General features: G+C 44.2%; 1 protein-coding gene and 1 non-coding gene across 3 annotated transcripts in view; one reads left to right on the forward strand and one right to left on the reverse strand.

Moving 5' to 3' along the window:
* The window catches only part of ABCC5 (ATP binding cassette subfamily C member 5), a 77,871-nt gene extending 53,897 nt beyond the window's left edge, over positions 1–23,974 (reverse strand). The window contains exons 1-2 of one of the 2 annotated variants that reach the window (XM_045850919.1): positions 23,827–23,974; positions 20,309–20,492 (exon numbers count right to left, since the gene is read on the reverse strand). In XM_045850919.1, coding sequence (XP_045706875.1) covers positions 20,309–20,437 — 129 coding nt within the window. In that variant the 5' untranslated portion in view covers positions 20,438–20,492; positions 23,827–23,974. Of the gene's footprint in view, positions 1–20,308; positions 20,493–21,575; positions 21,669–23,826 lie in introns of those variants that run through there. The other variant, XM_045850920.1, reaches the window with a different exon arrangement.
* Positions 6,247–6,377, forward strand: LOC123827635. The gene has a single exon (XR_006787291.1). It is a non-coding gene; the product is annotated as a small nucleolar RNA SNORA18 (small nucleolar RNA).
* Positions 23,975–24,213: the final 239 nt, after the last annotated feature.

The following is a 24,213-nucleotide window of genomic DNA, read 5'->3' on the forward strand; positions in this document are numbered from 1 at the left end:
GATTTTACAATTTCCTCTTTGAAAATGTCTTTTCACACAGACAGGCCCTGCCAAACACTGAAAAGCAATCCATGAGTGTATGACTTTGGGCATATTTACCTCTTGGAAGGCATTACAGAATTCTATTACATCTTTCTCTTGACAGTTGGCTTTTTTATGACATTACATTGCGGCTGACACTATGTTACCTTCCAAATGAAAGTTGGTGGAAGCTACTGAATGGTTGAATGACATGGAGTGTTTAAATTGTGGCAAAATATATTTATAACATAAAATTTGCCATTTTTAACATTTTAAGCGTAAAATTAGGGGCATTAACTATATTCACAATGTTGTACAACCATCATCACTATTTATTTCCAAAATAATATGGAAATTTCCTTTATACATCATTGAGTATATGAAGTAATTTAAATTACAAGAACTGTAATCTCCACTACAAATTTGCGAGGGAATGGAGATCTCACTTCTTGTTTTACCTTTCAACAGCACGTGAAATATACAGGGCAGCAGGGCATTAGCTATCACGGAAAGTCATCATAGCACCATTTACATTCCCACTAGCAACGCATGGGAGACCCAGCTTCTCCACATCCTCATCATCACGTGCGAATGTCATTCTTTTTTACTTCAGCTATTTTTAACAGGTGTGGCTCGCTCTCTCATCATGATCTTTTTAAAAAATATATATTCTATTGACTATGCTATTACAGTTGTCCCACTTCCCCCCTTCACACCCCCTCCCACCCACATTCCCCACCTTTAGTTCATGTCCATGTGTCATACTTACAAGTTCTTTGGCTTCTACATTTCCTATTCTTACTCTCCCCCTGTCTACTTTCTACCTACCATCTATGCTACTTATTCTCTGTACTTTTTACCCCTCTCTCCCTCTCCCACTCCCCTGTTAATAACCTTCCATGTGATCTCCATTTCTGTGGTTCTGTTCCTGTTCTAGTTGTTTGCTTAGTTTGTTTTTGTCTTTGTTTTAGGTGTAGTTGTTAATAATTGTGAGTTTGCTGTCACTTTACTGTACTTGTTTTTTATCTTCTTTTTTCTTAGATAAGTCCCTTTAACAATTCATATAATAAGGGCTTGGTGATGATGAACTCTTTGAAGTTGACCTTATCTGGGAAGCACTTTATCTGCCCTTCCATTCTAAAAGATAGCTTTGCTGGATAGAGTAATCTTGCATGTAGGTCCTTGCCTTTCATGACTTGGAATACTTCTTTCCAGCCCCTTCTTGCCTGTAAAGTCTCTTTTGAGAAATCAGCTGACAGTCTGATGGGAACTCCTTTGTAGGTAACTGTCTCCTTATCTCTTGCTGCTTCTAGGATTCTCTCCTTCATTTTAATCTTGGGTAATGTAATGATGATGTGCCTTGGTGTGTTCCTCCTTGGATCCAACTTCTTTGGGAGACTTTGAGCTTCCTGGACTTCCTGGAAGTCTATTTCCTTTGCCAGATTGGGGAAGTTCTCCTTTATTATTTGTTCAAATAACTTTTCCTCTTGTTGCTCTTCCTCTTCTCCTTCTGGTACCCCTATAATTCAGATGTTGGAATGTTGAAAGATGTCCTGGAGGTTCCCAAGCCTCTCCTCATTTTTTTGAATTGTTTCTTCATTCTTTTCTGATTGGATGTTCCTTTCTTCCTTCTGGTCCACTCCATTGATTTGAGTCCCAGTTTCCTTCCCATCACTATTGGTTCCCTGTACATATTCCTTTATTTCACTTTTCATAGCCTTTACTTTTTCCTCTATTTTGCAACCAAATTCAACCAATTCTGTGAGCATCCTGATTACCAGTACTTTGAACTGTGCATCTGATAGGCTGGCTCTCTCTTCATCACTTAGTTGTATTTTTTCTGGAGCTTTGATCTGTTTTTTCATTTGGGCCATTTTTTTTGGTTTTGATGGGCCTATTACGTAGCAAGGGGCAGAGCCTTAGGTGTTCACCAGGGCAGGGCAACCCTGGTCACTGCGTTGTGACGCTGTATGTGGGGGAGGGGTCTGAGAGGGAATAAGGGTGCTTGCTTCGCCCTCTGCTGCCTTTCAGTCACTTCCTCGGCTTCCCCCAAACAAACTGGGCCCTTCTGGTGCTGATTCCCAGGGGGGTGGGCTTGTGTACATCTTGAGTCCCTGTGGGTCTCTCCAACAAGCTCTCCTGTGAGGCTGGAAGTTTCTCCCGCTGCCTCAACCCCACAGGTGTTTTCAATCGGTGTTTTGAGACTTTATTTCCCTGAGCTGGAGCCCTGGGTTGTGGGTCTGTCTCGCTCCCCAGTTTTGCCTGGTGTATCTGCGCACGAATGTGGGACCACCTGGTCTGCCAGCCACCTAGCGCACCACGCCATGCCCCTCCACTATCGGCTGCCTCCCTGGGTCCACCAGCCGCTGCTTTGCCGTGAGTCCTCTGGTCCTGGCTGACCGACTCCACCACTGCTACAGGTCTGAATGAATGTGTCTTCTTTACCTCCTTGGTTGTTGGACTTCCATACAACCATACAGCTCCATACAGTTCAATATTCTGTCAGTACTGGTTGTTTTTTGTTTTTAAATTATTGTTGACCTTCGCTTGGTTGTGTGAGGAGGCACAGTGTGTCTACCTACACCTCCCTCTTGGCCGGAAGTCTGATCATGATCTTAATTTGCACTACCCTAATGGTTGATGATGTTTAACATCTTTTCCTGTGTTTACTTGCGACCCATGCATCCTTTTTGGGAAGTGTCTGCTCAAGTCTTTTGCCTATTTTCTAAGTGGATTCAAGTCGTTTCTCAGATGATTTGCAAATATATTCTCTCATTTTATGGCACGCATTTATCTTCTTAACTGGGCCATTCAGAGAGCAACAATTAAATTTTGATCAAGTGTAACTTACTGATTTTTTTTTCTTTTAGGGATTGTGCTTTTAGTGTCATGTCTAAGAACTCTTCGTCTAACCTTGGGTTGTGAACATTTACTCCTGTTTTTTTTCTAAAAGTTTTATAGTTTTACATTTAGATCTATGATTCACCTTGAGTTAATTTTTATATAAGGTGTAAGATTTAGGTAAAGTTTCCTCTCCCTCCCTTCCTTCCTTTTTTTTTTTTTTTTGCATATAGATGTCTCCTTGTTCCAACACAATCTGTTGAAGGCTATCATCTCTCCCTTAAATTGCTTTTCACCCACGTATAAATCAGCTGACCAGACCTGCGTGGGTCTACGTGCGAACTCCACTCCACTGACCTAGTTGTCTATGCCTGCGCTGCTACCACTAACTTCATTCCTCCAGCAATATAGTAAGTCTTAGAATAGGGAGTATGATCTTTCCAACTTTATTCTTCCTTTCAAAAATTGTTTCAGTTATCCTCATTTTTCTGCCTTTCCAGAAGAACCAAGTTCAAGAGTTGGAGAGTTTTATAGACATCTTTTGGCATCACCGCATCAGAAAAAGAACACCTGTATGCCATCCATTAGTATTCTTACATGAGAATGGCACAGTAGGATTAAGAGAAAATGAAAATCTTTACATTTTTATTCTTTCAACAAACAGTTATTGAGCACCTATGTGAAAGACTGTTCCAGATGCTAGGAATAAGAATATGGCCATTTCTATTTATACAGTACACTAATTTCATTTTCTTCATCTCCAAAATGCCTAGCTACAATTTTCATCAAAACCTATGAAAAACAGAACCAGAGGCATGGAAACAGGGAACAGACTGACAAGGACCAGAGAGGAGCAGGGAGGGGGATAAGGGGGAAAGAAGGGGAAGGCCAGTCAAGGAACAGGTATAAAGGCCCCATGAACATGGACAACAGGGTGGGGACTGACTATGGGGGGGCAGGGTATGGGAGAGCAACATGGGAAAATTGGGACAACTGGAATAAAACAACAATAAAAATAAAATAAAATACTTCCTGCTATACAATTACGGAAAGGAAAAAAAACCCTATGCACAAAGATTGCTGGCACTCTGCCATGAGCAAGAGGTTGCTGGAGAGGTGCCCAGCCACGCAGCAATGCAGGGGAGGCGCTCGAGCTCTCAAGGGGCCCACGGCGAGGACCACCAGCCAGCTGTTTATCAAGTCCTTGACCTGGGAGATGTCACCAGCTACAAATAAGGACACGGAGGCCAAGAGACAGAGGCTTGTCAGAGGCACTGGATGCGCAGGGAAGGCTGGGGCCTCATACAGCACCCATGCTGTGCCATGTGCAGGGATGCCAGCAGGCTCTGACTCAGTTTTCCCTACAGGAGACCCCACAATGCTCTGAGTGCACCCAGAAATCTGAAACCCTCTGGCACACTTGGGGAACAAGGCAAAAGCAAGAATACCCAGTGGGGACAGTGGTGTATATGTCAGGGCTCCTGGTCATTTCAACCCTGGGCTCTGCACCTGGCCACCTCCCCTGGAAACAAACCCCCTCAGACATCAAGGCTCTGACCCCCAGGCTGCCTCCCCAGCCCCAGTGATGCCACTCCATGCAGCTTAGAAACAGAATGTAGGATGATACACACACAACTCAAATGGGCCTCGCCAGAAGCAAAGGCCTCCACCATTGAGGCTCCTGAGGCTTCTCCTAGAACAAACGTGCCCCAGGCTCACCTGAGGAGTACCCATCAAGATCCAGGAGTAGCGGAGATGGCTCACAGGACCCTGTTCAGGACCAGACCCACTCAGAGAAGGTCACCCCAAAGGGGAGGACAGTTGTGAGCAGAATGCCGTGGTGGACCTGCTAGCTCCAGTGCCACCTGCCCGGGTCCCAGCTGCTACGAACATTTTGGTCACAAGGCAAGGGGATATCCATCTGCCCAGATGTCTCAGGTACTTCCCTCCCTAGAGACATCCCAGGTACAGAACACCTGCACACAATTCCCTACAGGTGTCATATCATTTATCTCGCTGGTGTGTGTGGGTGTTTAACATAACCCTCCCAGCATTAGAAAATCAACTAGAGATAGAAACAGGTGGGAACCATGACCCCTGGGCAGAAGTACCAGTTGGAAAGACTCAGGGTCCCTGGCGGCAAATGCCCTGTGGTGGCTCTGCCAGCCTGGGTACTGCAGACGGGACACCTGCCAGGGGTTCACACCTGAGCCCTCACCACCAGCTGTCTCCACAGCCACTCCCTGCAGGCTCCCAGTTCTGCTTCCTTCCTGCACTGGGCCCTGCTGGCAGATCCAGTGCAGAGTACACCCTTCCTTCCCTCTGAGGCCCAAGGGCAGGCTTGTGGCTCCTCTGCTCCCTCACCCCCTCCTCCTGAGGACCGCTTCCTGCCTAAGGCTGCCTGAGTCTCCTGTTTTAAAAAACCTAACTCAGTCTATCTATTGATAATAAGAAGCTGGCGCAGCTCATCCTTCCAGAATCCTCTCCACCCACCCAAGCCTGACTTGTAAAACCAGGCCACGGTCTTGGGGGCCCAACTGCTAAGGAAACCAAATCCATCAGAACACAACAGTGTGAAAGACACTGGGAGTACCCCCAACTTGGATGATGCCCGGCTGGCTTGAGCCCATCCCAACACACACAATGATGGCACGTGAACTCAGGAGCACTGCTTTCCAGGCTTGAAGGCATCCAGTTTCTTGCAAGAAACCTCAGCGGCTGCCTCGGAAGGTGTCCTCCTCCCCCAGGGCACAGGTGGGAACTCTCTCCCCAGGGCCTGTTCTAAGACAGGCCAGGGGCTCCAGGTGGAGCATGAAGAGGCAGCCAGGGAAGCAAGGGAGACTGAAGGGCTAGCTCACACACATGGGGCTCACTGTGGGCACCACGAGGTCTGCGGTGAGCAAGTGAGTACGTAGTTTCCAAAGTCAAAGTCACAAGTGGGTGACTGGAACACTAGGATGTAAATAAACTACTTCTACTTAATTGCAAAAATGCACTTCCTGATTGTTTTTAAACCAAAGATGAGCAGATGCTAAAAAGAGATACATCACAGACTGGAATTTAAATATGAGATAAAAGCAGGTTTACACTACCCTCATCTGTACCCACAGATGTCTCAGACTTGCCACTATGTGCCTGGATGCCCCACTTCTCTTCCTCACGGGGCTCCCTAAAAAAGCTTGGCTTGGCAAGCATGCCGGGGGAATAAAGGGTGCCTGTTTAAAGGTAAAAATAAATGTCTCCTACTACATTAACATTCTGTAAAGTGAGTTATCAACATTCTAAGGTTGAATGAATTAAAAACGGATATGAGCCAAGAGAGAAGATGTAATATATTCAAGCTATCGGCGTACTATAGGAAGGCGTAAATAACATGACAGGTTAGTCACGGTCCACCCTGATGGGGGGTTTTCCGTAGACCTACATCGTTGGAAACACCTCGTAGGTTACACATGTTGCTCCCTTTATTCACAGAACCATGCGTTAGATCTGTGGGGAGGAACTACACACCTAACTAGAACCAGACCTGCTAAGCTATGAAACACCTAACAACCAAATTTGTGTTATCATAGGTATTTGTAGATCCTTGAAGAGCTGTACTATTCTAGGATGTTATCACTTAGGAGTAAATGTGATCTGAACTGACTCATGATTAGAGGATGTCCGAGACCGACACACCAGGTAGATCCGTCTACTCAGACCCTACCCGTGGCCCTGAAGGAAACTGTGAAGAAACTGGGTCCTGAGGATTACAGGTGAGGGATTTTTGAAGGATGTCCATATTCAAGCAGAGATCAAAGAAACTCAACTGAAAGAACTGTACACTGACTGACATGACTATATGTAGCAAAAATTAATTTAAAAAGGGATTAAAACACAAACTTGGAAGGCAGTGGAAGCAATCAGAATATGTGAAATTTCTCAAATAAAAATGTATTAATTTTTAAAAAATTGTTGCCTATGTTACATACAATCAAAGAAGCAAAACCCTTTATACTTTTTGCAGAAAAATAACATGACAGGGCAGGGAAATGGGAGTCAGAGACTATCTTGGGGAACCAATAAATGCCAGATGGGAAAAGAACTAATTGATATCCAGGTTTCACACCATACCTAAGTCCATCTGGAATTAACCCCCAAAAGTCACATAAAAATCATAAAATAAATGGGATAGAGAAAATTAAATGGCATAATCAGCCCACCTATGGAAGGGAGATTGCCTCTATTTTTCCACAAAGCCAGAAACTATTAAAGGTAAAATGGATGGGTTTAAATAGGAAGAGGAATTACTTTTTGCATAATGAAATTTAGCATTAAGGGGAAAGGAAACAAAGCTAAAGTAGTGACCAGGTAACTAAGATATTTTGAAGAGTTGTATAATCTGTTTCGAATAGTTGAAAAAATTCAACAAGTATCTGTTGAGGGTTTCACACCGGGCACTGCCCTGGGTGCGGGGGGGGGGCAGGAGTAAACAGACAGACCCGCACCTCAGAATTGCCGTCTTCACGCTGCTTACATCCAGTATTTCCTTCTGTAAAGTGTTTTTTATTGATCATGCTATTACAGTTGTCCAATTGTTTTTCTCACCTTTATCCCCCCTCCGCCCTACACCCCCCTTCTTTTATCGTCACCCCCCCCTTAGTTCATGTCCATGGGTCATACATGTAAGTTTACCGGCTTCTGTTTCCTACATTATTCTTAACCTCCCCCTGTCTATTTTGTACCTACCATTTATGCTTCTTATTCCCTGTACCTTTCCTCCCATTCTGATAACCCTCCCTGCGATGTCCATTTCTGTGATGCTGTTCCTGTTCTAGTTGTTAGCTTAGTTTTTGTCTTTGTTTTTTAGGTTCAGTTGTTGATAGTTATGAGTTTGTTGTCACTTTACTGTTCATAGTTTTTCATCTTCTTTGCCTTAGATAAGTCCCTTTAACATTTCATATAGTAAGTAAGGGCTTGGTGATGATGAACTCCTTTAACTTGACCTTATCTGGAAAGCACTTTATCTGCCCTTCCATTCTAAATGAAAGCTTTGCTGGATACAGCAATCTTGGATGTAGGTCCTTGCCTTTCATGACTCGGAATACTTCTTTCCAGTCCCCTCTTGCCTGCAAGGTCTCTTTTGAGAAATCAGTTGAATAGCTTTATGGGAACTCCTTTGTAGGTAACTCTCTCCTTTCCTCTTGCTGCTTTTAAGATTCTCTCTGATGCGTGGGTCCCCGGCCAGCAGTGACCACAGAACACTGTGGATGGCTCAACGATAAACACGTGAGAAAAAACATGCACAGAGACAAACTAGTTTCTGTGGAGAAGTAGGGACGAAATGGCCACGCCTCCTAGTGGGGAGTGCGCGGATTTACCATCCATACCTGCTTTTATTGGGCTCACTTTGCATAATAATTCAGGTAAAGTACAGTACTCATTAGGGGGAAGTAAGGAACTATAGAAAACAAGGAATTCTGCCGGTCTATTGAGTCAGGGTCAAAGAGCTGTAAGAACTGAGGAACAAACTAACTTCCTCCTGGACCCCTCTCATTCAACTGAGAACATTCTAAACAAAGAAGGTTTCACAGTAATTTACATATTCTTTCTTAGGCCTGATCACCCGGGGAATCCACCCTTTTCAGCACAGAGCTGCACCACCCTGTCATTGTTTCAGGCTTAGGTGGAGCAAGGGAACTAAGGCAACCAAGAGATAAGGAGATTTTTCTCCCAGACGATGAGAACTCAGGCTATGTCAAAGCAGAGGGGCGAGGGTCCATCACCCCCTTTTGCTGCAGCCCCCCAAGTCCCTCTTTTGGGGGGCCTCCCAAAGTGATCGTGCCTGTCTTAGGTCGTTCCCCCCGTGGGGAATCTTACCCGTCTTTGGCTAACCGACCAAGCTTTTTGGGGTTCAGCAGCAGAAGCAGCATTCCTGCCAGGGAGATAAGCTTTTGTCTCCTTGCTGGCTTACGGTTCCAAGGGCATTCCCTTAGCCTTAGCCTAGGTGGGGGTTTCAGCTTCTGATACCAGTCAGGGCGGTTCCCAACATCTCTCCTTATCTTTAATGTTGCGTACTGTAATTATGATGTGCCTTGGTGTGTTCCTCCTTGGGTCCAACTTCTTTGGGACTCTCTGAGCATCCTGGACTTCCTAGAAGTCTATTTCCTTTGCCAGATTAGAGAGGTTTTCCTTTATTACTTTTTTGAATAAGTTTTCCATTTCTTGCTCTTTCTCTTCTCCCTCTGACACCCCTATGATTCAGATGTTGGAGTCCTTAAAGCTGTCCCACAGGTTTCTAAGCCTCTCCTCATTATTTTGAATTTTTGTTTCTTCATTTGGTTCCAGTTCTATGCTTATTTCTTCCTTTTGTTCTAAATCATTGATTTGAGCCTGGGTTTCCTTCCCTTTGCTGCTGGTTCCCTGTATATTTTGCTTTATTTCATTTTGTGTAGCCTTCATTTGTTCCTTCATTTTGCGACCGACCTCCATCAATTCTGTGAACATTTGGATAACCAGTGTTTTGAACTCTCCATCAGATAGGTTTTCTATCTCCTCATTGCTTAGCTCTTTCTCTGGAGTTTTGATCTGTTCTTTCATTTGGGCCATGTTTCTTTGTTTCGGTGCACCTGTAATATTGTAAGGGGGCGGAGCCTTAGGCATTCGCTAGGGCAGGGCAACCCTCCCTGCTATGCTGTGGCGCTGTCTGTGGTGGACGGGTCAGAGGGGGAACAGTGCTGCTTGCCTGCTCGGCTCCAGTGAGACCGGGAGTTTCCCCTGTCGTCCAACCCCACAGTATTTTACAGCTATTAGAGGTTTTGAGTCTTTAGCTTCCCCTTCAGCCAGCCCCGCCTTGCCCCACTCCACCCCACCTCCTGGCCTGGATGGATGTTTCTTGAACCCCTTGGTTGTCGGAGTTCCGTGCAGCTTGATTTCCTGGAACTTTTGGTTGTTTATTGTTTTTACATTGGTTTTTATCATTCTTTTGGTTATGTGAGGAAGCAAAGCCTTTCTACCTACACCTCCATCTCAGCCTGAACTCCTCCAGGGATTGTTCATATTCTAATATTTTTAAAAGGTCAAAATCCAGAATAATCTACTAAATTGGTTCAATAGCTTCTCTCTCAACTTCTACATTTAATGCACCAACCAAGAAATATAAGTTATTTAAAAATATAACTATATATACCTTAATAAAATAGAGATAAAATCTAATATGTGAAGAAGAAAAAAGTTGGGCAGACATACATTATCTGAACACTGCACCAGTTTTTAATAGGCTGTTAGTGGAGAGCAAACTGGTAACATGTACTATTTTAAATTCTCTGTCTCCATAACTCTACTGTCTGAAGGAAATTTTTCCTAAGGAAAAAACATATAATTTAAATTGAGTGGTTTACTGGGAACTAAATGCCTAATACAAGATTAATGGTTAAACTAACAGCTTAGTGCTGTCCAACAAAAATATAATGTAAGCCACAAATGTCACTTAAATTTTTCTAGTAGCCACATTAAGAAAGAAAAAGATACAGGTGAAATTAATTTTAATAATATATTTAACCCAGCATACAAAAAATCTTATCTTTTTAACATATAATCAATAACAACTTATTAATGAACTATTTTACACTCTTTTTTTCCCCCTTTTTTGGTGCTAAGTCTGGCTGGCTCACAACAGGATCACCAGGGAAAATCCAGTGTGTACTTTATATACATAGCACATGTCAATTCAGACTGGCCACATTTCAAACGCTCAATAGCTACATGTGGCTTGTGGCTACAGTATCGGACAGTGTAGCCCAGTAGTTGCCAAGTGAGGGTGATTTTACTTGCCCGGGGCACATTTGGCAATGTTTGGAGACATTTTAGTTGTCACTACTAGTATGTAGTAGGTAGAGGTCAGTGATGTAGCTAAACATCCTGCAATGCCCAGGACAGCACCCCAAAATAAAGAGGTATCTAGTCCCAAATGTCAGCCGTGCTGAGGCAGCCCTAGATAGCTAAACAGCTAAGCCAGGACTTGATGCACGCTGATCTAGCTGGATGTATTTTATGAGGCTGTTTTTTACATTATGATGCTTTAAATAATCCTTTTTAGAAGTAACATTGTACAGACTCTCCTGAGAAGGGATGAGGACCCCCCACTTCTCTTGATTTCTCTCTAGGGTCACTACATATGGACTGAAAGCCTCTCTGTAGCCAGAGGACACGGCCACAGGGACAGGTGTCGCAGCAGCTGGCTCTTTCTAAGGGTGAAATATTGCTTGGTCCAGGAGTTGAGAAAACATTAAACAAGGAAATCCTACTGCTATTTATACCTTCCCAAGGACTTTATGACTGGGAGACACTGAACATTTTTTTTCCTACCCAGGTGACGCAGACACGGCAGGGTAGGGGGCGCTAGAGAGCTAAAAGGGGTCAATGAAATTCAGGTTCAGCTTAGGTTTAAACAAAGGTCAGGGACATACCTGCCCCTCTTGTGAAGGAAACAAGGAACATTTGATCCATAAGCAAACAGAGATGCTTGCACCAGAGACGTTCCCTGCTCTGTGTGCACCAACACCATGCCCGTGGCTGTGATAACTGCGCGCACCCACCGCACTGCAGGGGCACCGCTTACCTGCTTTGTCCCATCTCATTTTCACAGGCTGCCAGAGCGGAATGTCTGCTGACAGGGCAACCATGGGCTTTCCCACTGCGTGGAGGCCCCTGGGACAAGCTACAGGGGCCAGAAATCATTCTCCAAGCTGAGCAATCCCTTCCTGACAGCGAGACAACAGTGGAGTAGCCTTCCTGAGCCTGGGGACTGAGGATTCAGCCAAGCTCTCGTGAATGCAGAGAATGGCAGGTGGCAACAGGCAACCCAGAGGTGCCTCCTGGCTTCCCGGGGTTTCAAGGCTGCACCACTCCTCCTGTGCGGCACACCCTGCAAAGACGGCAGTCTCCGAGGCGCAGCCAGGATACCCGACAGCGTGTTTTCCCTGCACTCTCCCTAGTTCACGAGACCTGAACACAAACACAGGACAGGCAGCCTCTTCTCTCCAACCCTTCTGGCCCAGACGAAAGCTTTTCTGTCCCAGTCCCCTCAGGCGACACACTTTTATAAGGGGAATTGTTGTGCAGTTTTAGATACAGGTTTCAAGAGACTCGAAATATTAAAAATTAAATTCAAAAGAAACTAAAATTTTCTTTTAAATGGACAAAAATTAAAAAGATGAAGTCCTCCCCAAACCAGCTGACACCAGGCTTTCCGATCTCCCCTACCCGCAAATCAAGGAAGCCGACCAAGGACATTTCCTTTTTCAATTCTCATCACATCTGCCCTCCAACCGGCTATTTCCATTATCCTGACCATCCCTAGCTCCTCCACTAAGAACTTCCAAATGGCGGCCACTGTAGTCAAGAGGGACAGCAAAATGCTAGATGAAATCTTCATTGGGAGGAAGCAGAAGAGGGTAGAAAGAGCCTACTCTTCTGTCAGAGAACTGGTAACCTTGGCCCTACAGCTCAGCAGCTAGGAATTAACTCACACATCTCATCTGTAGCTACCAGTTCACTCATGTCTACCTGTGCTGTGTTGCACCTCATGCTGAGGACAGCTATTAATAAACCAGTGGATAGAAGTGTACATCACCACCAGGGTAAGACAGGTGCTTTCCCACAGTTCATAATCTAGAATTACTCCATAATCAGCAGGAATTGGAGGCCCCTTATTTTCATAAATAAGCTAACGCCTGAGGAACTTTATTCAAAGTTCCTGTTGCATTGGGGTGTGAGATTAACTTTGTTATTACAATGATAAGGTTTCAAAGGATTACACTGAACATGAATCACAGAGGGGAAACCTTACGGAAGGAGCACTGGGAGCCCCACTGGTGCACAGGACAGAAGAGACTTCACCCCCTGAGATCTAGGTCGGAAGTTCTCAGTGCGGGCTACACAACAGAGTCACCAGGGGAGCTTTAAAACAACACTGGTGCCTCAGCACTACCCCAGAGACTGATATAATTGGTCTGGGATAGGGCCCTGCATCAGTATTTTTGAAAGGTTCTTAAAAAAATGCAGCCTGGGCTGAGAACCATTGATTTAGATAGTAGAATACTGTCTTTTGCATTTGACAAAATGACTTAAGATTTTCAAGCTTTGGCTTAAAAATAAACAAAAAAAACCCCACCAAAATGAAATTTATAAATAAAACTCCCTTCGTGTGTGCTCCTGTTAAATGCTTCATATATAAGATGTGAGTGGTTGCACGATGTAACCCTCCAAGACCACGGAACAGGCCGGAACTGCTGGCAGTGGTGAGAAGAAAACACAAAGGTGAAGACTTGGGCAGTCTGGCTATTTTCCCACCGTGAGAATACAACATTGAAGAAAACCCCACAGGTATGACTGCTCCACCCCATACCTGCTTTAGTAAATAGAAGTTTTCGTCTGCTATAATAGAGTTAAGATGATACTTTGAACAGCTAATACAAAAAATAATCTTAAGTAATTTAAACACATATAATATCTAATTATCTAAATAGGCTAACTCCCTAAAAAGGGGGTAGAGAGGGAAGGGAGTACAAGGTTAATCCCACTAATCAGTGAACTTCATTGTGGCCAATTAACTTCACATTAGTCTATAATTCAGATATTAACAGATCCAGCTGTTGCAACACCTTCTGCCGGCCTGAATGCCTGTTCGGGCGTTGACCTTTTCATTTTTGGTTAAGAGAGAGGGAATGAATGGTGAGGCATTAAAAAGAATTTGCAGAAAGCTACCTAAAAGCAGAACCAAGATTCCATTGAAAAAGTTTTCATTAACCATTTGTAGCTTCCAAGTTATCTATCTTAACAAAATAAAGACTGAGGTCTTTAAAACTGCTTAAAAAAACAAGAAGCTAGTTCCGATATCTTTTTTTTCCTTTTTAACAGAAAGCTCCTTCAACTCATGCCAAAAGGCTATATTTACTTCCCTGAAGCAGCATTTCCTAGGAAAGCGGCAGCGGCCCTGCTGCAGATGGCGTAAAAGAGCTCATGATCAAGGCCAACCTCAGGAGACCCGTGCGCTGTCGGTTCAGTCACTATGCAGCAGAGCCACTTGGGCTCTGCACCAATAGCAGCGCTGTTGTCATCTCCACCGGGAAGCTCTGGACTGCTATTGGAGACCAACACCTGGCACCAGGCCAGATACCCTTATCTTACGCAAACCGAGCTCTATACAGTTTTATGGATGGGGGAGGTGGGGGGACCAAAACAAAAAAAAGGCAGGTGTTCTTACTCATCCTGTCACTGTCCAGAAAACGTGCTGAGTCACTGTGTACCAATCAGGAGAAAAATAATGCAGAGACTGCAAGCACTCACCCCCTTCACCCTGTCCTTCCCTTAAGCAGACTCACAGGTAACGTTCTTGACTCTGAAAACACAAGGGCATAGACCAATTCACACCCTCTTTTTCTTGTCCCTAGGGAAAAGCTGTCAGAGTCAAACTCTCTAAAAGTGTAAGGCACTAAACAAGACTACTTCATAACAACAATTATGTCTCTGGGTTGAGGGAATAATGGTGATTTATTTTTTCTATAATATTCTACATTTTGCAGTTTCTATAACGAGACCCTAATTCTTACATAACAATATACCTTAGAATCGTATTTCCTGGTAATTAAGATATTAGATCCACATCCTGATCTCTAGGATATACCTTCAAAATATTTCAATTCACTAATTATAAAACCCCACCCCAGGTTAAAGGGTCAGCTTCACATGAAACTACAGGAAATGCTAAGCAGAGGCCACTGGACTTGGTGAATGTATGCTTTGTTACCTTGCCCGGAGGCAGAATACTCCAACTTGGTAGAAAGAAAACTCCACCAATGGCACGCTTTTCAGTGGAGGGGAGAAAAGGAGAGAGAGCAGTCAGAAGGGTACATGAACTTTAACTGACTTCTGCTTATTTTCCATTCTTCCTCCTTTTCCAGATTCGACATACTAATGAAAATCAATCCACCCTAAGCTCAGGTTTGGGAGCAGTCAAAACAGCTACACAATAAAAAAGTTTGACAAAGCATTCAATAGCTTTGTCTCGCTTTTGCTTCAACTTTAACTTAAAGCAACTGAAGTCCAAACTCCTTGCCCTATTAGTCAAGAACACACACACCAGCTGAAATGTACCACCCTATTCCTCTACATCTACGGCTGCACTCTTTATGCCTAAAGCCGACCAGGTCCTCGTTGGCCCTGTCCACAACTTGCTTCTGCTGGATATCTTTCCTTTCTCTGAATCCTACCTATTCCTCAAGTCTCCAGTCAATTGCTACCTCCTCCTGAAGACCTCTGATTTCAAAGACTGAAGCACTCTCTCCTTATTAATCTCCATAGCATCTACCTCACAGCGATCTACGCATATGTCTCTGAGTTGAAGCTTCTGTTGGAGCGCAGGAAGGCCCAGCGTCAATTTGTCTTTATCTACAGCAGACCCACTTCATTCCATGTTTTGTGTGCATCTTGGCAAGGGCTCAAATGTTCACTGAATTAAAAAAAAGAAGAGCCCTGGCTGGTGTGGCTCAGTAGATTGAGCACCAGCCTGTGAACCAAAGAGTCACTGGTTCAATTCCCAGTCGGGGCACATGCCTGGGTTGTGGGCCAGGTTCCCAGTCAGGGGAGCACAGGAGGCAACCACACATTGATGTTTCTCTTCCTCTGTTTCTCCCTCCTTTCCCTGCTTTACAAATAAGTAAATAAAATCTTTTAAAAAAAAGCATCACATCTTAGAATAAAGAAATAAACAAACCAGAGCTTGTGGAGTTATGGGATCTACATAGGCCGATACGTGCAAGCAGCGATGAGAAAAGGAGCTGTGCCCACAGAGCCCGCCTCAGCTACGGTGCCAGTGTTGAGGAGTGGTCTGGACACAAATCTTCGTGTTTGCTGAAATTACGCCAGCCTAAGGCCAGCCAACGTTACTACTTCGGTCAAAGAACTAACAGCACAGAGGGCACCCTTACTAGCACTTCAGGATGAAAGGATGTCTGCTAAGCATGGAATTGTGTGCAGCCACAGCATGAACTAAATAGTCCTGAACAAAGGTTGGTATAAAATGCATTATTTTTACCTTCATTATTTCTAAGCAGATGTGACACAAATATTTGAAGACATGACTGATTAGAGCAATTTTCCTCAAAGGGTATTTCAAAGGAAAGATGTGGCCACAAATACTAAGGAGTCTGCTGACTTCTTACAGATTGATTTAAAAAAAAAATCACTGGCCTGTTTAAAATCAGAATTTTTTCCTTGGCACTTTGCTTCTGACTTCTGGACCTCTCAAAGGCTAATGGTGGTGAATATAACCCTGTTTTCCAATTAAGAGCCACAGATGTATTCTTATCTTATTCTTCCTTGGAGTACTTTTGTTTTCTTCAGTTTCTGAGGGTTAGTAGGTATACTTGGCAACTGGAATGTCTGGTCCCAGATTTCCTCACTGTAACTACTATAGAAATGATGGTTATGATTATGTGACATGAAATTGTAATCTCTACCCAATTACCTACCAGCTTACAATAAAAAAAAAAACTGTATGCTTATATAGCCATTCTGCTTCTCTACTACTTAAATTATCCATTTTTTATACCATCTCTGAACCAGAAATTTTTGTCACATTGCTGACTCCCTCTATCAGCAAACTGTTAACATATAAGACAAGTTCAAAATCAATAAATCTAAGAAATTTTCATTTTGACAGGTTAAATGAAAGAACATTCTAGATGATATGTAAACTTTTAAAACCTTTGATAGTTATACATTCACTTTAATGTGCATAAAAAATTGTTGCATACGCCTACAATTTTATTGCTTAGGTCAAGGCTAAACAAAAAAGAAAAAAACTAATGGAAAGAAATATTTTAAATAAAAAAAGGTCAGAGGGGACAAGGATATGATAAAAAAACAAACAGGATTCAAATTTAAAAGTTTAAGAAACATGAAATGGCAATAAAAATGAAATTCATATAAGCCTCCTGAAACTTGAAGAAAGTGTTATTTATTAGCCTTCCTGTTTCTTCCAGATACAGCTCAGTCACATGAAGGAAACTTGCTGTCTGATGCCCGACTTCGTAATGGGGACAAAAGGCACAGGAGTGACTCCATTTCCAGTTCTTCTCCACCTGCACAGGAAAAGCTTAGTGCTGCCCCTGCAGGTCCTCACATCAGTTCTACTCTAACCAACTGGACAGGGGCCCCGTCCCCAGAGATTTCACAGGGCCACACACTCGCTCCCTGGGTTCTGCCTGTTCCTGCTCAACACGCCATCCCTGGGCAAACCCGCCCACTCCCGAGGCTTCATCTGCATGGACACACTGATGACCCTCAATTTTTGCATGGTTCTCCTTGCCTGTGCTCTGTCCATCTACTCATCATTTTACCTGGATGCACTTCACCTTCGGTACGCTTAAAAGCAAACTCATTCTTACTCCCAATGCTAGGCACCTCAATGTGTCCCTCCCCTTCCAGAGATGCCCCTGAATCTCTCCCCTCCCCACCTCATTATTGTGGACACAGACCCATGGCTTCTCCTGCGTGGGCCAGCTCCCCACTGCGCTCTCTGTTTTTTTCTCTCTCTCCTACACAGGTTTCCCCCGACATAAGTGCCTCAAAGCTAATCTTCCCAGGATAGTATCAAGTCTTAAAATTCCCTTATCTGCTCAATATGTGTAACCTCATTAGCCATTAGGTTACACATATTAAGACTACAATGAGATATCAGATATGCCCATCAGAATGGCTAAAATGAAGAGTATGGGGGAAGGGCAGGTGGCAGAGGGTGAACAGGACCGATGTGGACAAAGGAGACGAGGCTTTGGATGCAGAGCGCACAAAGCAGTGTGCAGATGATGTACTGTAGAATTGTACGCTGGCAACCCATGTGATTTTGTTGACCCATATAACCCAAATGAATTCAATTAAAAAAATAAAGATAAGGGTAACACCAAAACTGGCAGAATGCAGAGATATTGGATGTGTCTTACGTTATTGGTGGAAATATAAAACCGTACAGCTCCTGTGAAAAGAGTATTGATGTTTCTTATGAAACTAAACACGTAGTTATCATATGACCCAGCAACTGCATTTCTGGGCATTCCAGAGAAATAGAGCTTATCCACACAAAATCCTACACAGAAATATTCAGAGCACTTTTATTTGTAATGGCCACAAACTAGAAATAACTCCCATGTCCTTCACTAGGGGAATGGTTAAACAAACTATGGTTTATCTACAACATGGACCACTACTCCCAATTAAAAGGGAAGAAATATTGATACACACAACAAAATAAGATGGATCTCAAGGGAATAATGCTGAATGAAAAATCCAATCTCAAAACAGTCCACACTGTATGACCCCACTTATACGCAACACTTGAAATGACAAACACGGACGGAGAACAGAACCGTGGTTGCCGGAGCTCGGGGGAGGGGTGGAGTGGCGGCTGTGGTTACAACTTGGCAGCATGAGAGATGCTGGGATGGAGGTGTTTTCTGTTCTGACTGTGGTGGTGTTTCATACAAATCTACACGTGAAAACACTGCATAGAACACACACACAAACACACACACACACGAGTGCATGTAAAACTGGCGAAGTCTTAATCAGGTGAATAGACTGTAACAGTCAATCCACATTCTGTTGTGCTACTGTACTAGAGTCATGCAAGGAGTCACCGCTGGGGGAAGCTGGAGAAGGCGCACATGGACCTCCATACTATTTCTCACAACTGCAATGTGGGCCTACAGTTCCCTCAACACAAAAAATTAAGAGAAAAAAAAAACCCTCCTTGCCCTGGTTGTATGGCTCAGTTGTCAGGAGGCAACCAACTGATAATTCTCTCTCACATCAATGTTTCTCTCTCTCCCCCCACCACTTCCTCTCTCTCTCTAAAATCATTTAAAATTACCCTTGGTGAGGATTAAAAAGAAAAGAAACCAAAAACCCTCCTCAATAACAGCTAATAGCTCCCCAATGTACTCTTGTACTGCTCACAGTACAAGATTCCTTAGCACAGCATGCAGAATTCCCTCACACACCCTCCAAGAACTAGTTCCAGGAGCTAACATTTACTGAGCACAGGCTCATGGCAGGCACCATTCTAGGCATTTCATATGCGTTAATCTCACTGAATCTTTAATGGTCCCAAGAGTTACATGCTACCACCAATGCTAATTTATTCACAAGCTATTAAGGCACAGATGATATAAGTAGTTTGATAGCATCCCCCCAATCATCCTTCAAAGCCCCATTCCATTGTTACCTTGGTGACTTCTCCCCAATTTAAGTGCTATACTAACAGTGTCGAACACCCAGAAGACATTCAAAAAATGTTTCATTAGCAAAGTCTAGACAAAAGGACACAAAGAAGAGACAAAATGGGCACTGGGAGAATTTGACACTGTCTACATGGAATCTCTGTTTCTCCCAAGTTCAGCTTCAATGGGAGAGCACTGTACAGTATACAGTGGGGGCAGGAAACGCCCATTCATGGGAAAACGTTAATTGGTAAGACAGCCGAAGAGTGACAGCAAATGTTAGGCTGATGAAACTCTAGTGTCAGCAGCAAACACCACATTGTTCCCAAGTTGTCACATAACAAATGCACGAACACAAACCTAACTTCCTGAACCCAGTCGCCCCTCACTTCCCCTTATTAGTCACTTCTGCAAGTCAAGGAATAATTTCTTTTCTTAGAAGATACTTGCTCCTGTTTAAAATGCATATTCATTATTTCCTTTGGAGGAAACTAGATTATTACATGGATTTACTTGAAAAGCTCACTGATTACCCTACAACAATCTAGAATTGTTTCAAGTACTATCTAAAATCTGAATGACTCTCTCCAAAGGAGTCATGTTAAACACAGGCAACAGGAACAAAGGGGGGAAAAATTTTAAGCACATGAATGAAGTGTGATGGTCCACATTCCCTCTGCTCCACCCCTCCTCCCCTCCCACGCGTCCTCTTCCCGCCAGCAAAGCCTTTCCAGCGGGCACCGAACGTGAGCCTCAGTGGCAGAGAGAAGCCAAAGGGAGAAACAGGTGGAAGGCTGACCACCAGCCTCTCCTCTTTCATAAGTGACCATAAATTCTTTCTTTAAGGTTTTCTTTCTTTATTTTTAGAGCGAGGGGAAGGGAGGGAGAAAGACATGGAGAGCAACACTGATGTGAGATAGAAACCACGATGAGTTGTCTCTAGGCCCCCAACCAGGGGCCTGGCCCACAACCCAGTCACATGCCCTGACTAGGAATTGAACCAGGGACCTTTCAGTTTGCAGTATGACGCCCAACTCACTGGGCCACACCAGCCAGGGCCATAAATTCTTAACAGTGACCTAAAGTAAAAAAAAACTTCTTTTAAACTATACATAGCATGAACAAAGAAGATGTGGTCTGGTCAACAAACAGATAAGAAAAGGGACTCGGGGAAAGGACATACTGACCAGCCGCGTCCTCTTGTACTTGGGGCCCTCGTGGTCTTTGTCCTGCTGGGCAGTGCTGGTCCTCTCTCTCACACTCCTGTAACCGGGGCTGGGGATGATGTACTCTTTCCCTATGTCGATATCCTTCATCTTCTCTGAATGGAGGTGCCAGGGCTCACAGATTCCTGGTTTCACTTGAGAATGTCTGAAATTAAAAATTCATTAAGAACAGACATTTCCTAAGTTGTGCTTAATAATATGCAAGTACACTTTAAATTGAAAAAAAGGAAAAAGGCACTAAGATTTTCTACCCTTATAACTATAAAAATATTTTAAAAATTTGTCAAGTACCAAAAAACATTTAGTGTAATTGAAATAAGAATTATCTCCTCCCACTGCTAAGGAAAACAAACAAACAAAAAAAAGGTTAGCAAAAATAAACCCCCTGGTAAAGAGACCCACTCTCTTCAACCAAGTTCCAACTCAATGTATAGAGGCTTTGGATAGGTCTTTCAAAAAACAAAACTTTCTGAAAACATTTTAAGTTTGTTCCAAGAATATCAAATTCCACAATTTTAAAATGGGTATCATTTCTCCTACTAAATTTTACTAAAGGAAAACTTACAAAACACTTATTCTACCAATGATCTATCCCATCTCTGCATTTTTATAATTAAGTAATGAATTAGCTGATATTATTTTAAAGCAGCATGGAGTTACATAGCTAACATATAAAACAATATTATACCTTAACTTTAAAAACAAATTCCCCTTGGGATATGAAAGTGTTCTAAAATTAGACAGTGGTAATGGCTGCACAATTCTGTGAATACACTAACAAGATACTTTAAAAGGCTGAATTTCTATGGTTTATAAATTACACCTCAACTAAGCTGTTATTAAAAAACAAACACCAAAACAAATCCCCCACCCTGTCCTACGGAGTCTAACCAAGTGCGACCTGAAACTCTGTTCTAAATCTGTTTGCCTGGCCACCTCCAATCAATAGTCTGTATCAACTTTGGTTACTTGAAAAAAAAATAAAACACATACATATGTCTCTGAAACATTTCCCCCACTCTAAGATTTCAAATCTTCCCAGATACAAGCTGAGAAAATCCCTTTCACACCAGCCTCACTAGAAATTAAAGTATTGCCGTGTTGCCTTTTGAATTCCATACATTCCTAGCTAGCAATCACTGTTCATTTAAAAGCGCTACTCCGAAGACAAAATTCGGACTGCTACAATTCACATTTTAAGGTATCAAAAAAAAAAGGAGAAACTTACTAATCCTCTAAATGACATACATTTCCAGCACAAAGAAAGCTTGACTTCTTGCCTTTCAGAGGAGTGACTCGCATACCTTGAGTTGACGCTGCTAAGTTATTTATCTTTAAACAAACCAAAAAAACAGTCACCTTGTCCAATGACAAATTCCACCCTGAAGAACACCAGCTGATGACCAAGAACACAGCAATCACACCACGGAGACCTCCACCAGCCTAAACTGTAAACAGACCTGGCACCTGCCAGTGTCCCCCATGTCTGCATGCAGCTGCACAGAAGAGTAACTAATTATTCTTGTTCCAGGGGTCACAGAAGTCCAACCTTCAACTCCAAAGGTTCCCAAGCCTAGGTAATTGGAAAGATTAGCCCTACTTTGAGAAGAGGCAGGAGGAGGGCAGGGAGTCTGAAAAGGGGGAGGCCGAAGGACTCATTTATAATATCAAATGCCACGTCATGAAGAACACAGAGGTCACCTCGACTGTCTAAGAACTCACGATAACCATGGTTTTTTCCCATCACTTTATCTCCAGTCACCCTACGTGTGAAGGATGTGGGGAGCAGTTTCCCAACACCCCTCACGCTCTTGCTTCTTTCATTTCCTGGGAAAAGAGGCACAGCGTGAGGGTGGCAGGGCTGAGGGGGCCCACAGTTACTGTCTCCTGGCCTTGAACACACAGGTGATTCCATCTGCTGTGTATCAGGGATGTAAGACAGGGCATTCCACAAGGAGGCCAGCCTCGGGCTAGGAAGCCTGACAGGTTTGGGAAAGAAACAAGGCCCCAATTTGAGGAAAGCGGGTAAGGAAGAATCACTAGGCTAAACTATTTTTAAACTGATAAGAACAGATACTACTATGCTTGATCTCAGCCAAAGACCAAGAAGCCATGGGCTAAACTATTTTTAAATACTATTAGTATAGGCTTTTGGCCAAGATCAAGTATGGTAGTATCTGCTCTTATCAGTTTAAACACTATTGGTATTTACTTCTTTTCTTCCATTCTCCCTTAAAGTTGTTTTAGTCTCTTTAAAATGCTAACTTGCTTTAGTTATTAAGAGAGGGGAAGAAAGGAAGGGGATTTTTGTTCGAGTTGGAGCCAGAGCTGTGGAATGGCACTCGAAGAATCACAAAGTGGGAGAACCCCAAAAGAAGTGCCAGACTAAAAATTAACAGAGCTGCCTTTTTTATAAAATCAAGACTCTCCTTCCAGTGATACAAGGGTACAATGAAGCAGATGAAACTGCATGGGGTGAGGGCAGTTGCACAGGACTAAGAACTTTAATTGGCCAGACTGGTGTTTCCAAATTGCCTTCCTAACTTAGATTTCCAACATCTAAGGAATCTGGTTCCAAGCCCTGAAGCTGCACAAGAGGACCCGACCGGAGGCTGAAAGGAGGATTCCTATTAATCCCCTTCCTCCAATCCACTTTTATTTCCAAACCTCTGCACCTTTCACTTACTCATGCTGGAGACCCCAGCATAACCTACACATTTCTCCACCCATCTCCTCCTCCAAAACCTGAAACTTGGCCAGTCATTCCTGTGCCTCCTACCTCCCCCACGTCTGTGCAGAAACCAAATGACCCTTGTGTAAGCATCCTGCAGCTCTGTGTGGTGGAAGTGGAAAGGGCGATGATGACAGTCAAGAAATCTGGGTTCCATTCTGGGCTCTGCCCAGGGTTTGCTGTGCGTGCTTAAGTCGCAGAGCTCCATTTACCCTTTTAAAAACAAACAAACAAACAAACAAACAAAAAACCCCAAGAGGATGGCTTCTCAGGTCCCTAGCAGCTCAGTCTCCGGTGTGCGGCTTGAGCTGGAGTGTCCCTTGCCGCCCCCGCCCCCCCCACAGCCCTAAGGATTGAGGCTTCTCTCAGTGCAACTTCGCCAGGGATGCCTCAGACCCTAGGGCGTTCCCACGGCCAGTCCGGGCCTGGCAGGCGATAGCGACCCACACCCACGGGCGCAGCACCCCCTGGTGGCCGTAGCCGGGAATGTAGCCAGCACCCTTGGCCACTCATCCCACCCCACCTGCCTTCCCAGGCCAGTACCGCACCACGAGCTCTCAGCGATCGCGTCCCAGAGAGGGGGCGGCAGGAGACAAGACGAAGGCCAGGCCCTTTTTTCAGGTCTCTGGCTTCCCCCCGAACTGCTCGTATCCCGATCACAGCCCGTCGCCTCCAGAGCAAATACACGGGGGCGATCCAAGTGACAACCGAGGGGGAAGGACGGGATGCGGTGGTACCCGCTACTTACCTGTGCCCCAGGTCCGGGACCACCGCGCCGGCCACTCGACCACGCTCGCGAGCATCAGCTCCGTAGCAAAACAAGCCTTTATAGCGGCATTGGCCGCCAGACTGCGCAGGCGTGCTGCACAAAGAATCCCCAAGACTGAAGGGAATTGTAGTCCTCCTTCCAGGAGCCCGAGGCTGAACACTCAGCAAAAGACTCTATTTCCCAGAAGCACCGTAGCAGCCCCGGGGGAGGTACTGGCTGCCCCTTTCCACCGCGTTACAGCTTTGCACCATCCTTCCCGGTACTTCTGCGATCTGGTCTGCAGTCTTCTCTGAAGCCGCGCACCCCCGCGGGTGGCCGGGAGAGGCCGACAGCAGCCCGGTGTGGTCCGGCAGCCCAGTGTTGGTA

This window comes from Phyllostomus hastatus, unplaced genomic scaffold (assembly GCF_019186645.2).
Source record: "Phyllostomus hastatus isolate PE091 unplaced genomic scaffold, TTU_PhHast_1.1 phas_contig_86, whole genome shotgun sequence".
Taxonomy (NCBI): Eukaryota; Metazoa; Chordata; class Mammalia; order Chiroptera; family Phyllostomidae; genus Phyllostomus; species Phyllostomus hastatus.